The 13,260-nt window shown below is 40.6% G+C and overlaps 2 protein-coding genes across 3 annotated transcripts in view; one reads left to right on the top strand and one right to left on the bottom strand.

Moving 5' to 3' along the window:
* The window catches only part of CAPN2 (calpain 2), a gene marked incomplete at its 5' end in the record, with an annotated part of 28,690 nt that extends 23,756 nt beyond the window's left edge, over nt 1-4,934 (top strand). The window contains 6 exons of the mRNA XM_082305882.1: nt 63-127; nt 1,257-1,325; nt 1,923-2,001; nt 3,035-3,151; nt 3,638-3,696; nt 4,367-4,934. Coding sequence (XP_082162008.1) covers nt 63-127; nt 1,257-1,325; nt 1,923-2,001; nt 3,035-3,151; nt 3,638-3,696; nt 4,367-4,390 — 413 coding nt within the window. The 3' untranslated portion in view covers nt 4,391-4,934. The remainder of the gene's footprint in view (nt 1-62; nt 128-1,256; nt 1,326-1,922; nt 2,002-3,034; nt 3,152-3,637; nt 3,697-4,366) is intronic.
* A 962-nt stretch (nt 4,935-5,896) lies between these two features.
* Nucleotides 5,897-13,260, bottom strand: part of TP53BP2 (tumor protein p53 binding protein 2) — a 56,642-nt gene continuing 49,278 nt past the window's right edge. For both annotated transcript variants that reach the window (XM_082305870.1, XM_082305869.1), the window contains exons 16-18: nt 12,870-13,036; nt 9,520-9,719; nt 5,897-6,730 (exon numbers count right to left, since the gene is read on the bottom strand). In XM_082305870.1, the coding sequence (XP_082161996.1) occupies nt 6,689-6,730; nt 9,520-9,719; nt 12,870-13,036 (409 nt within the window). In that variant the 3' untranslated portion in view covers nt 5,897-6,688. The remainder of the gene's footprint in view (nt 6,731-9,519; nt 9,720-12,869; nt 13,037-13,260) is intronic.

Below are 13,260 nucleotides of genomic sequence, written 5' to 3'. Positions count from 1 at the left end.
TTTAGGAACGTGCTGTGGTGCAGCATGCGATGATAATCCTGTCTTTTGCTCTTTCTTTACAGGCCAAGATATTAAATCTGATGGCTTTAGTATTGAGACGTGCAAAATAATGGTTGACCTGTTAGATGTATCCTTTAAGGCCGTTCCTAGAAGATATTCTTCTGCCTGTGCTGGAGTAGGTGAGCTGCTGCCTTTGCAGTGGCGGGTCCATACTGACATACTAGCGACTCCTGAGGTGGAGAAGCTGGTTTTACCGTCGTTCCTCTGAATAAAAATGGTAGCCCTTGTTACTGCTGCTGACCGTGGCACATGCATTCTCCCAGGCAGCGGGGAAAATCCATTTTCAGACAGGACTATCTGCTTTGAAGACTTCCCAGCTGTTGCATGTTTGGTTTAGCCGGGGACAAAGTGATGTTTGTGCTGGGAAAAGGCACTTGGCTCTCAGCGTGGTGTGGATAGCCTTGGCTGTGGAGTTTGAACGTTGCATTTCACAGCTTTGTTATCTGGCTGGAGTTGGTAATGGCATTGTAAAGCCATGAGGACTTAGAAAATGAGGGAAACAAATACCAGAGCCAGAGAGTATTCTGGCTTTTAGGAGATTCTACATGTAAGAATAAGAGCAAAGGTGTAGGATGAAGGATTCAAGTCTAAGAATAGTTGTCTTCAGCTTCTCTGTGCAGTGGGAGTTGAATTGCATAGTCAGAAAAAAGGAAGATTACCAAAACAGAATGATGCTCTGCTATAATTTGGTGTGAAATATGGCAGTTCGTAGGGTCTCCTTAGTGGTTTTAGGGAGGGATGCAATGACCAGGTTCTTTTGTTAGCTGTTTGTGCAAGAACTTAAGTTCTCCAAATAGCAGGCTTGGTTGTGGCTTTTCCTGTTTATAATCCAGGCTTAGGACTCACGCTCCTGTAACTGCAGGTGTTGAGCCAACTACACAGAACAAAATGGCGTCATCTCGGCTGTTTTATACATGTATTGAAAAGGGAGAGAGAGCTGCCAAAGGAGGAGCAGAAAGAGCTTCTGAACTGATCGCAGTTTAAATGAATCAATCATCTTATTGATTTAGAAAGACATCTTGGACAACAGTTGGGTATTCAACAGGATGAGTCCTTCAGAGAGGACTTGCATCCTTTTCTTAATTGCAATTTTTTTTTTAAGTATTAAGTCACAGCTGCCCATGTAAGTAAACCGAGCACAGGGAGGGGAAACCCCTTTTGCTTCCTTCCAAAGAGATTCCCTTAACTCAGAGAAGAATGATGGGAGCGGTAAACTGGGACTGAAGGAGTTCCACACCCTCTGGACGAAGATTCAGAAATACCAGGTAAGACGCAGCCTTTTTGGGAGAACACGCAATCAAATGTAGAGGTGGCTGTAGGCTGATTTGCCTCTTATGATGCGTGCAATCCCAAAGTCGCTTCCCAAAGCAGGGACTCTCGCTTCAGCTGACGGTGCGTTTGTGTCCTCAGTCCCCCCAGGTTTTGTCCCTTGGAGTGCAGGGGTGCGACTGCTTGTCCTTCAGGCACTCGGAGAAGGGCTGAAGGAGAGGCTGCCTCTCCTCCTGCCTTACTCTCAGAGGGGTTTCTGGTTTGTTTTGACTCACGTCCAAATACGTTTAGCCTTCCCACTTAACAGTGAGTTTGGTGTCAGTCTTGCTGCTTGCTTTGGTAGCAATAGTGCCATTTTGCATGGGCGTTCAAGGAATTCTCCAGAGTCTTTATCCGCTCTGGCTGTTGCATTAAAAAGACTCGCTTACTAAAGCTGCTCTTAGATGAAGTTGGGGATGAGTCCTTAGTCCTTCAGACAAATGTTGCAAACAGTCCAGAACATGCAGGCTGCATTTCAAAATATTTGACTCGACTAAAGCCAAAACACGCTCTGAACTCTGACAAGTTTTGACTTTGGGTTTGGTGTTCTGCAGAAAATTTACAGGGAAATTGATGTGGATCGATCCGGTACAATGAATTCGTATGAGATGAGGAGAGCACTGGAAACAGCAGGTATTTATATTGGTCTGTCTCTTTTTAGGATTATATTGGTTTCAAGCTGGGTTGATAGATGCTCACTAGTCTCCTGTAGATCACTTGTAAGCTGAAAAATCCTCTTGTTTCCAGAGCTGAAAGGCCCCTGTTTAATCTAGATGCTCAGCCTGGGCTCTTGTCTTTGTGTAGCAGCATCTTGCCATGCAGGCACACTAAAAGCATCTCAAAGGAGTGACAGGTTTGCAGTTATTTATTTTCTTTAGTGACCAGCTTTTGGAGAAGCACAAATAGCTGCAACAATCTGGCCTCCCAACAGCATACTCTTGTCTTTCAGTGAATCTCTCTGGGTAGATGTGGGCTCGGCATGAGCCGGTAAAACCAGGATATTGTGACCTAGGGAATGGAAGTGGCTTGACCAAGGGGTGATGCTCACAAGAGCCTTAAAAGAAGAGTCAGTTTGCTACTGCAACCGCTGAAAAGCAAATCTGAGTTATGACAGCGAGCAAGGGGGGGATGACAGAGCCATACGATCCCGAATTAACTTACTGATCTTCTGGGGCCATCTTAACATCCGCATTTGGGCTCCCTGGAGCTGTCCCCTCCGGTCACCACATAAGATGAAGCAGCATTTCTTTTTGTCCCAGCGTTTTGATACTCTTTGGAAATAGAGACCCATTTGCCCACAGAAAGCCACTGCTTCATCTCAGGTCTTGGTGGGCCGAGTCTGGCAGCCGCCTCGTCACCCAGGGAAGGACCATGGGCTGGAGCAATTGGCCGTGCCCCCCGGGAAAGAGGAGTGCAGGTGTGGGAGCACACGCGGCAGGAAAAACGCACGTGACCTAGGCACAGCTCTCAATCACTCCAAGTACAGAAGGGGTTCTTGGGAGTTTCCAAAATGGAGTAAATACTCTTAAAATTTGAGAATTTAACCAAAAGTAGCTAACTGAATTTCTGGCAGTGTATAAGGTCGGGGTTTTTTTGTTTGTTGGAGCTTTTTTTTTGCATTTTTTCTTCCCCTTCTTTTTTAAATCCTTGACATTTGTATTTTTAGGGTTCAAACTGAACTGCCAGTTACATCAAATCATTGTGGCTCGTTTTGCTGATGAGGACCTCATCATTGATTTTGATAACTTTGTCCGGTGTTTGATTCGGCTGGAAACCTTGTTCAGTGAGTACACGCTTAATAACTAGACAGACTCTGTTGCTTTGTGTTTTCAAGTCCAGGATAAGTTATTCAGGAAACTTTGTACTGGAACCAAAAAGCTTCAAAGCTGAGCTATAAATCTGGCAACCCAGTCTGCACACTCTTCCTCTTAGATCTAGGAACTAGTTTTTTTAGGCCAGACTGCTGAACCAGAGCCAGACAGTCTTCCATGCAAACAACTAAATGTTGATTTAAAAGAAAAAAAATCTGAACACTTATAGATTGACAAATAGTTTTACAGACTGAATCATTAAAAATGTTCAGTCTCGTTCTTGCACAGAAGCATGCAGTGACTTTAGAGTGGCACTTTCTGGTTTGAGGTGTAGACCGCTGTGATAAATTTTAGACTGTGGGACTAAATTTGGTTTTGATCCTAAAGCACATGGAAGGGGAAGGCTTTCCAATTAGTTCCCATATTCATCCCTGTCTGTCATCTCTCTCCTACCACAGAAATGTTTAGAAAACTGGATACAGAGAAAACTGGAACAATAGAATTGAACCTTGTTAATGTAAGTTCATTTAGCTCCAAAATGGTTATTGTCATCTTTTTTTGGCGGGGGGAGAAAAGGGGTTAACGGTACAGACTGTCCTGCTCCATTCTGACTGATTATGGCTGGTTATATGTATTCACATATATGCTGGATTTATATAGCGTGTGTATTTATAAGCAGTCTTAAGAAAAGGTTACCCTTTTTTAAAATGTACGTACATCACATTGTGTTCTCTAACAGACAAGGTTACTTGAACCAGAAGCCACGTACCCCTTTTGGCTGATACGTATGCAGGTTTCTTCCCTGCCTTTTCTGTCAACAACAGGGTAAAACATAGGTGCAGGAGTGACTCATGGTATTGACCATGTCTGCTTCTTTCTGCACCACGTGTGCCCCGTAGAAAGGACTAAGTTCGGAGAAAACTACCCTCCTCCATGTGTTCAACTTGCTCATTACCTGAACATAACTTACTGCTGGATCTAAGTAAGTGAGGCATGTGCAAATCATCCCAAAACTCTTCTGACTTACATGAGAGATAAATTTAAATCATTCAAGAAAGATCCTAAAATTACTTCTATAACAACAGACTTTCTTCCTCAGGCTAGAAATAGGCACATGCATACTTGCTACAGGTATTTTTACTAAACTTACTTAACCTTGGGCCGTTTTCCTCTCTCTCTTGTTATAGTGGCTGTGCTTTACTGTCATTTGAGCCACTGACATCAGCTTGAGAGACCTCAAAAAGAGCAAGATCAGGTGAAGATAATCAAGCAAACATACAAGTGATATCCTAACGTGAATGTGCCTTAACTTCTGCATGGCAAATTTTGCACATGGTTATAAAAGGATACTTCAACAACAGAAGAATCTGCACCCTCGTTTTTATGGGTCTGACAGTCTTTATCTACTACTATATATCCTCTGTACAAAAGCTTTAATTTAGTATACATCCTCAGTGTAACTTTTGAAAATACTGCTTTGCTAATATCTTTGTATTTAAGGTGTTTTACATGACTTCTGGAAGAAAGCTCATTAAAGCTTGACAGTCTGGTTTAGTGAGTGCTGTTTGAAGAACAGCTCCGCTCCATCCTGCATACCTGAAACTAGAAAAGGGCTGGTATTGCATAGCTCTGAGTAGAGGCGGTTAGGTAAGCTACGGGTACCTAGTATGCTTTCTGTCAAGCCCCAGCATTATTCTGGTTAAATATTCTTTGAAGAATTTGAGTAGCACGTACCTGTTTGACGAAACTGAAGGACAAGTCTTTCCATCCTAACCATTGATGTGCCTGTAGCAGGAGGCTGTTGGCAACCAGACTCTTCCAAGAGAAAGCCCATGCTCTCAGGTGGGATCTTGACTGCCTGTACCTTGTTTATCTTCCTTTGAAATTCAAGAAAGTATTTAAATAAAAACAGTAGAAATAAAGTTTGCAGGACTGTTATTCCTTCTGCAAGTAAGCACCTTTTTTCTTACAGATGGATCATCACAGAGCATCTGCAGAGCTTTCATTGTCAGGAGCAGACTATGTTGCCTTTTAAAGGGGAAAAAACAGCATTCTGGAGCTGCCTAGGCACTGACAGACACCCTGGATGTGTGTCAGTTAATGAAAGGTTAGCTAGTCTGATACTTTAAAAGATTAATGCTTGAAAAACTGAAGGTTTCCAAGAAAGGTAATTGATACTCTATACCCCATACCCAACCTATTGAAATCATGAGGCTGTGAACACAATAGTTTGCTGCTTCCAGGAGTTCTCACTACAGCTGGCTTAAGTTTGCCCACCTGAGGAATTGTGTCCTCCTTCCTACAAACGATTTTTTGTATTTATGGGCACCTTTTCAGAAAGCAGTAAGGACTTACCTAGTAGGAAAACATGAGCCTCAAGGGTGAGGCAGTGAGGCACTTACTTAAGGAAAGATTTGATCCTCTCTATTAAATAGTGTTTGTTATCAAATGATTATTCCCAAATAGATAGATATAAAGGATAGTTCCATGGGAAAGGCTTTATTTGGAAAATACTCATACCAAGTTTTTTTATTAAGTAAAGTATGTCCCTTAGCTTTAAAGGTTAACAAATGTTACATGCAACTAACAGATCTGGCAGAAAGACTGTCTTGAACCAGTGGGGGAGGAGGGGTTCAATTTAATACAGAGAGTAGCTGAATGTTAGTGTAACTTAGAGCAGCAGTTTATCTTACTGTTAACATTTTCAGATGGTCTAATAAAAACTTGACACTAAAATACCCAGAGTTAAAGCTTAAGAGGAGACAAAAGTTTAATGGTATCACAGTCAAGTAAAAACAAGTAAGTTGTCAAGGACTACAGAAAGTTTCTACACTCAGTTTTCAAAGTACAAAACACAATAAATACATGAGGCTGTTTGTAAAAAGAGGAATCTAAAACTACATTGTCTGTTACAGCACATAATATTTTGAATACATGGAATTCCTAAGATGCTACAGCATTTTTAAAAGTTATTGCTTAATGGATTGGTCACATGGTTGTCACTGTTCAGATGCACTTCGGTTTAGCTTCTTTAACAAACGTTCTGCTTCCAGCAATAAGCATTTGGGTGCTGTGCACGTACTTTATTTTAATTTCTCCCATCTGGAAAAAGCCTCGGGATAAATTTGGACAAAGCCAAGCTGTCTGTTTCATGATGATTCCTTCCACGGTAAATTGAAAAGGTCCTTGTATTTAATGCAGAAAAATGTGAAATTCTTTTCTGCCATGTTTGAAGACATCAGAGTGGGTACTTGAACATAATGGCTTGCTTAGACCAAAGGCAGCAGAATTTCATTTGCTTGTAAGCATTATTTCATCTTGTAGAATGCCCTCATCCATTTGCTAATGCATCAATCCTTCATTTGTTTTCAAAGCACATTCTTCATAGCTTTCAAATTACATTGTCGTTGAAATAAGTCTCATGATATTGGAACCAACACAAAATGATTTTTTTTTTTTTTGTAAGTCATCCATGATTAGTACTTCAAGAATCTGGCTTCTGTACTATTTCATGCCAAGCTTCTTTGTCTAGGTTTAATCCTTGGATACAGCTGAGGGTAAAACAGAAATGAGATTTAAAATTTTAGTGCTTTAAAAGGTTACTTTTTTTCCTAAAGAAAAAAAAAACATGAAAGAAAAACCTCTCTTTCAGTGCTACAATTCTAATGTAATCTCTAGTAGCAAAAGCATGGTTATAAAAAAACACCCAGAGCACTAAAATATAAATTTAGCATTCTTAGGCAAGCTTAAAAAAAATACTAACCATGTCAGTACACAAGGAAGGCATTGAACAGCACATAATTCAGTGCCTTCAGCTCTACCCAGATGGGTGGGCTAGGAAAAGTATGTGGCTTTGTAACTCAAGAGACTTTTGTGTTCCGTGAACTATAGGATTTTTCCCTGGTTTATAAATAGAAATAGAGAGTTATTAAAGTCTGGTTTGCTTTCTCTCTCTCTCAATGGCTATCAGCCCTTACATATCTATAGCTTTGGGCAAGCTGCAAACATCTGGCTGCATAAGGACCATGGAACTGCAGGAGTTGTGCTATACTTAGTGGATAGTGGGTGGCCAGTTAAACTCATTTAACTGGCCGGCAGTAAATCAGTAGCTGCCACCCTGTGGCCCTTGAGCTGTGCGCTATTCCCACATTCTGGCTACACACACAGAGGTACGGAGACTGCCTCAGCTGCAGGGTGACGATTGATGGAACACAGCTCAACACAGCACGCGTAGCAGTGCCGAGATGCTTGGGAAGCTCTTGGCTCCTACTTGCAAAGGGCTTTGGGAACAACTACTGTTCTGCAAAGCACGGCTACTAGCATATATAGTTAGAAGGATACACTTCATACAATTAGAGAAGATGAATCCTCCGTGCTCTAAATGGCAATGCATGTCTACATTACATCCTGGGTTTTTTCAGCTAAAATTCTCCTTAAGGATGCCACCTTCTCTCTTCAACCAGACTCTGGCTTTCTTCTTTTTCATAGGCAGATAACGATTAAGAGAAGACCAACAACTTCACCCATAAGGTTTGTCTCAGCCTGCTATGATTTTGCCACTAGCAGACATGAAGTCAGTCAGTCAGTCAGTTACAGTAGCATAAAACCTGACAGCGTTCAAAAAGATTTTGTTTGGTATTAAGTCAGTATTTGACAGTATTATCTTACTTGCATTCAGTTTTAGAGCTCTCACACAGCTTAGGGAGCTAGTGAGTCCCTAAGAAGGGTAGAGTACTGATGCAAATAATTTCATCCTTTCCTTGTTTTTATTCAGTGCACCTAACTGCAAAAGGATAAAGCAGCTGTGATATAAATACAACTTAATATAAGAATATATTAAACTACCAAACATTTTCCTCTGTGCTGAACATCTTAGCCTAGATTTCAGCTGCTATATTAGGAGTCCAGTAATTGCTTTTGAGAATAACCACAGAATACTTCGGTAGCAGTACTAGAATGACTGGACAGACACAAGAGCAGAACAGTTAATACTGGGCTTGGGAAGTTTTCCCCAAAGGTTCTGTTGGGATTGTGCTGTGCTTAGAAGGACGAGTTGTGATCCCCGGTCTAAGCTATGTTGCCTTGTTCTTTTTATTACAGAAGCACAGGTGCTCCTTGTGTTCTTGCACACCTGTGCTCAGGCTGAGTGCACAAGCTTATCAAGAAGTAGCACAGGCACAATTCGCCCTAGAGCAGGAAAAAAAAAGCTGCCATTTCTGACCTTATTGTGCAGGGCTGATGGCTGCTCTCCATTTAGAAATGTTTATGTTTGGAGAGGAAAAAACTGAAAAGAAGTACTATGTTACGGAGAATTTTGTAATACATTGTGGATAGGCCTGACCTGAAAGTGATACAGAAATGAAAACTGATTTTGCATTAGATATTGTCGCTCTGCAAATCTAACCAGTTTAAGAGTAAGGATTATCTGCATGAGGAAGGAGGTTCAGCCTCTTTCAAGCATCATACATCAATCAGCTAAAATTCACAGCGGTTAATCTTTTAGCATTGGCAGAACCTCTTATCTCCAGCAGCTGGGCAACTGGATATGTAGAAAAAAGCTTAATGGAATTTTTATACATGTGTCCATCTGCTATAATTTTCTAGCAATGCAGCCATGAGGAGAAATATGGGGACATAATGGAAAATATCTATTATTTCTATACAGTTCTTTTTAATAAAAGAGGTAGTACAGAAGGCGATGAGGAAAGGAGAGGCCATTAATTTAAGGCCTTTGACTTATGGTTAAATATTACTTAAAGAGCATAGAAGAAAACAAAGATTTGCTTTTATTTAGCAATCTGATCTCTTTTTCAACTAGGAAAAAGATAACCATAGAATTTTGCAGTGTTTGTCTTAAAACTCTCTGTGAAACCATCTGGGATCACAAGGTGCACTGTGTACACCTGGACAGGGAAGGACTCATGACTCATTCTTCATACAAGTTTCAGATCTTAAGGCCCTTTGTGCCAGCCTAACACTTTCTAACAGAGGGGAAACCCAGTTCTGTTCACATGCTTAACAAAAAGCTTATGCACGTCATGGTCAGCTAAAAGTTTTTTTTTCCCCTCTAAGATGGTGACACAAGGTTAGTATTAGCAGGGTGGTTGATACATGTTGTTCTTTTACACACCCATTAATATAATCTGTGTTAAGTATCTAAACAGAGGGTGTTAACCCACTCTGCCAAGGTATTCAACTCCCCAAAGGAATAAATGGAGAACTTCAGCTCCTTCCTCTTGACTTCTAAAATTGCCCCTAACTTAGCTGCATGAGAATAATGCTGTGTATACTCCACAAAGTGGGGTGGGTTTTTTTGATTCCAGAAATACCGAGGACTCACCCCTAGCAGGTTGCGGGGAACATAGCCTTCCTTGTCATTCAGCCGTGCCCACCACCACTCAATTTCATCTTCATCTTCCCGGCGCAGGATTGTCATGCAGTCTCCCTCTTTCATCGAGAGCTCATCATCATTCTGAGCCTCATAATCCCAGAGACCATAAATCACTCCTTTGTTCATTATTCCCATTTTCTCCTGGACTCCTGTAACATTGAAAATACAGAGCAGCTCAATACAAAATAAAAAAAAAAAAATAAAAGACAACAGTTGGAAAGACTGCTGTACTCCTACTGGAGAGCAGTCCAGAAAAAACCAAACAAAACAAAACAAAAAAAAAACCCCACAAAACTAAACACACCCAACCTTGATTCCTATCACACTTAGCACCTTGTTGTCATCAGCCTACTGAAAGTCAGTCCTGGAGCAGGTGGCACTGTGAGGTTAGCCCTTGCACATGGCAGACAGATTCCTTCCTTACACATGTTCAAAAAAATAGGAGGTAAATGGGGAGAGGAGCACTGGTTGATAAAAGGTTACATTGTCATACTAATGCTCACCCTTCCTACACCTAAGTGAGGAGCAAGAAACACTTGTTTGTACTCTTAGTTCATCAGTAATCTCCTTCTGTCAAAGGGAGATAGCAATACCTGCTTATGTTGACCACCACTGTCATTTTGCTGCTTGAGATGTCACTTGCCACCCATGCCACTTTATTTCAGAACTTTAAAACAAGCTGCATCTCAGACCTATACCTGGAAGATTTTCTGCTATCTGGCCAGCTGCTTTCAGTTAACTGAAACACTTTTATCTCAGCAGTTCTTAATTTCCACCACTATTTTAATTATTCTAATTATTTTTTTTAAACACTGACTTCAGAAACACAATTCTGTTAAATTACTTCTGGACCAAGGTGTTTTGGAGTACACACAGATGCCTTGCAGATGTTATTTAGAACTTGCTCATCTTACAGCTGTAGCCAAAGGTGAAATTTCTTTCTGTACACATTCCTCAGCTTCTAAGCAGCAAACCAGAAAAGGTATCTTAATCAACTGTTATACAAACTTTCTCTTAGGTAATTATTCCATTTTAAAATACCAAATCCTACTGGGTTTTTTGTTTGGTTTTAGTATTGCCAGGAGCAAAGAGTACGTTACACATCTCACAAAACTTGTTTCCCTTTCCATCTCTTACCTATTACAAGCTATTGTATAGGATTCTTACCTATGTCTGCTTAAGGAAGCATCTGCTCAAATCAAGTCTTTTATTTCTGCATACCAGCTCATCATGTAAAATTAAGTTACCTCCACTGCATACTTAGTTCTGCGCAGAGAAACTCTTCCCTTCCTTTGCATTTGGTATAATTAAAGGTTTGGCAAAAGCTGTGCTCTGCACCCATGTGGAAGGTAAGACTAAGCACTGAACATAAAAGTAGACAAAAATAAGATTCACACAATGGATCTGGTCTTCAAAAAAGGTGTTAACAGTCACACCAGGGTAGCAGCACAAACATGCTCTTAGAGACAGCACAGGCATTAAATCTTAGAAAGTGAAAAATTACATACTTAAGCAGCATCAAACTTCTCATTTAATCAGTGCTAAAGGACTAGTGGTTTTATTTAAACCTACCTGTACTTGTTGATGATATTCAATATCGTGCATCGTTTACAACAAAAAGGAATTAGGTGAAGAATTACACTGAGGTTTCTCACCTTACAGACGAGTTTAGAGGGCCAGGTTTTAATGCAGTATCTGTTCTTGAAACAGACAGATACACATCCCCAGACTTCTTCTACAGCAAGAAACAGATTTAGCCAGTGAATGAATGTCTTACTGTAACTATAGGCAACCAGAAACAGTCTGAGCAATAGAATTAATTCCTAATGGAACAATACGGAAATTTGATAGCTGAAGAGCCAATGTATCAAGAGATACCTTAGTTTCAGTGGTTTCAATTTGGAAAAGCTGGCAATAAGCCAAAGCCTTACGGTCCTTTCAGGACCCATTGAAAAGTATCTCATAACACAAAAAAAATCCCAAACCCAACAAAAAACAGTATCAAGTGAGATCAGCAGATGGTGGGTTCAAAAAACCCCACAAACAAAATGTGTTTCTTCATGCTGTATATAATAAAGCCATGGATCTCCTTCCCACAGGATCTTGTGGGCTGTTTACCTGGATTTAAGAATTAAACAAATTCCTGAAAGAAACCTCTCAAGACCCATTCAACACGAAGATACCATCTCTTAACTCATATGAGTTAAAAACAGAAAGAAATATTGGATGGGTATTACTATTTTTTAATCTAGTCCTACAATCTTCCTTGGGCATTTGCTGTTGATGACCACCATTGGAGTCTGGATACAAAACTAAATGGAATTTTGCTTAGCCCACAGATTTCAACATGAGTTAAATAGGCTTCCTCCCTTCATAGGGAAAACTATATATTTGGCACCAAGAGATACACTTTTCAAGCTTAGTGAGGACAGCTGGACAGACTGTTTTGAAATATGTTGGCTGAGCAGCTTACAGAAACTCTGGTTTTGTGGAACATGCGAGATCTGAAAGGCTGTATTACAGCTTTGTGCATTGCATTACATTGCTATTACTCTAACCTCTTACAGATAGATGACACTCCAGCTGGTAGGTACCTAGGGGACAAGAACTACATACAAAACATACAGAAAAGTAATTTAAAACCTCATTGACTAATATTTATCACACCCTAGGGGGAATTCATTCTCTCCATTAAAAGAAAGTTTCCCTGTAGTCTTACTATTTGAATAAAATCTAAATTTAATATGGGATTTCTTTTTAAATGCAAGAGAAGAAAAAGGCCAGAAAGATAAAGTCAAATTCAGTGCTTACTAACCTCCATTAAGACAGAAACTTGGCAATACCTTTCTTGGTTCTAAAGTGCACATTAAGAAATATTCCTCATTTAAAGACACCAGGTAGCAGATAGGAACTGCCTACTGAGATATCCATGCCACTTTTTTTTTAATGTTTAAAAAAAAAAAAAACACCAACAAAAACAAATTTATGTGTTAAGATTCACCTAAACTGTCACCTCACACTACTGTATTTGTCAATGCATGCGCTTAACTCATTTCAAGGTTTTTAATGTAGGGAAACCTTTTGTTACTCAGATCTCTATAGGTTGAATATTATCAAGTTAGTCTCAATGGACCTCATTCTGTGACAAGAAGCTGGCAAAAACCTCTCTCTTTCCCAGAGGAACCCGAGGCATGGGCACACAACCTAAGTGTGCAACTTACCAGTCCTCATCCAGAAACGTACTAAAAAGTGCCAGGTGAGTCCCTAGCACGCTCCAGAACTCGGCTCTCATCACTTACCATATAAGAACTGGGAGCACTGTGTGTAGCCTTCCTCCATTTCCTCACACTTGTCTGCAGCCGTCTGCATGTCACTGTAGGTCATCGCAAATACAGCTGCGCCTGACTCCACCAGGAACTTGCACACCTGCACGTTATTGCAAGATGCTGCACAGTGTAACGGGGTCCTGCAAGCCAAGAAGAAAAAGATGACACATTACTTTTATTGCTCACAGCAGTGCTTACAGACTCCTGGGGGCAAACCACTTTTGTGCGTGACCTCCAGCAATCAGTACTGCATTGCTGAAGGCTTCCGACCAGAAGCACTTAACCCAAGATGTCAAGAGCAATTGCTTTTCACAGATAACAGGAGTTACTAAGAGCTGCTTGAGCCCTAAAACAGGGTTTCCAT

This window comes from Platalea leucorodia, assembly GCF_965183815.1.
Source record: "Platalea leucorodia genome assembly, chromosome: 3".
NCBI lineage: Eukaryota > Metazoa > Chordata > Aves > Pelecaniformes > Threskiornithidae > Platalea > Platalea leucorodia.
This window is presented reverse-complemented; position numbering and strand designations above follow the sequence as displayed.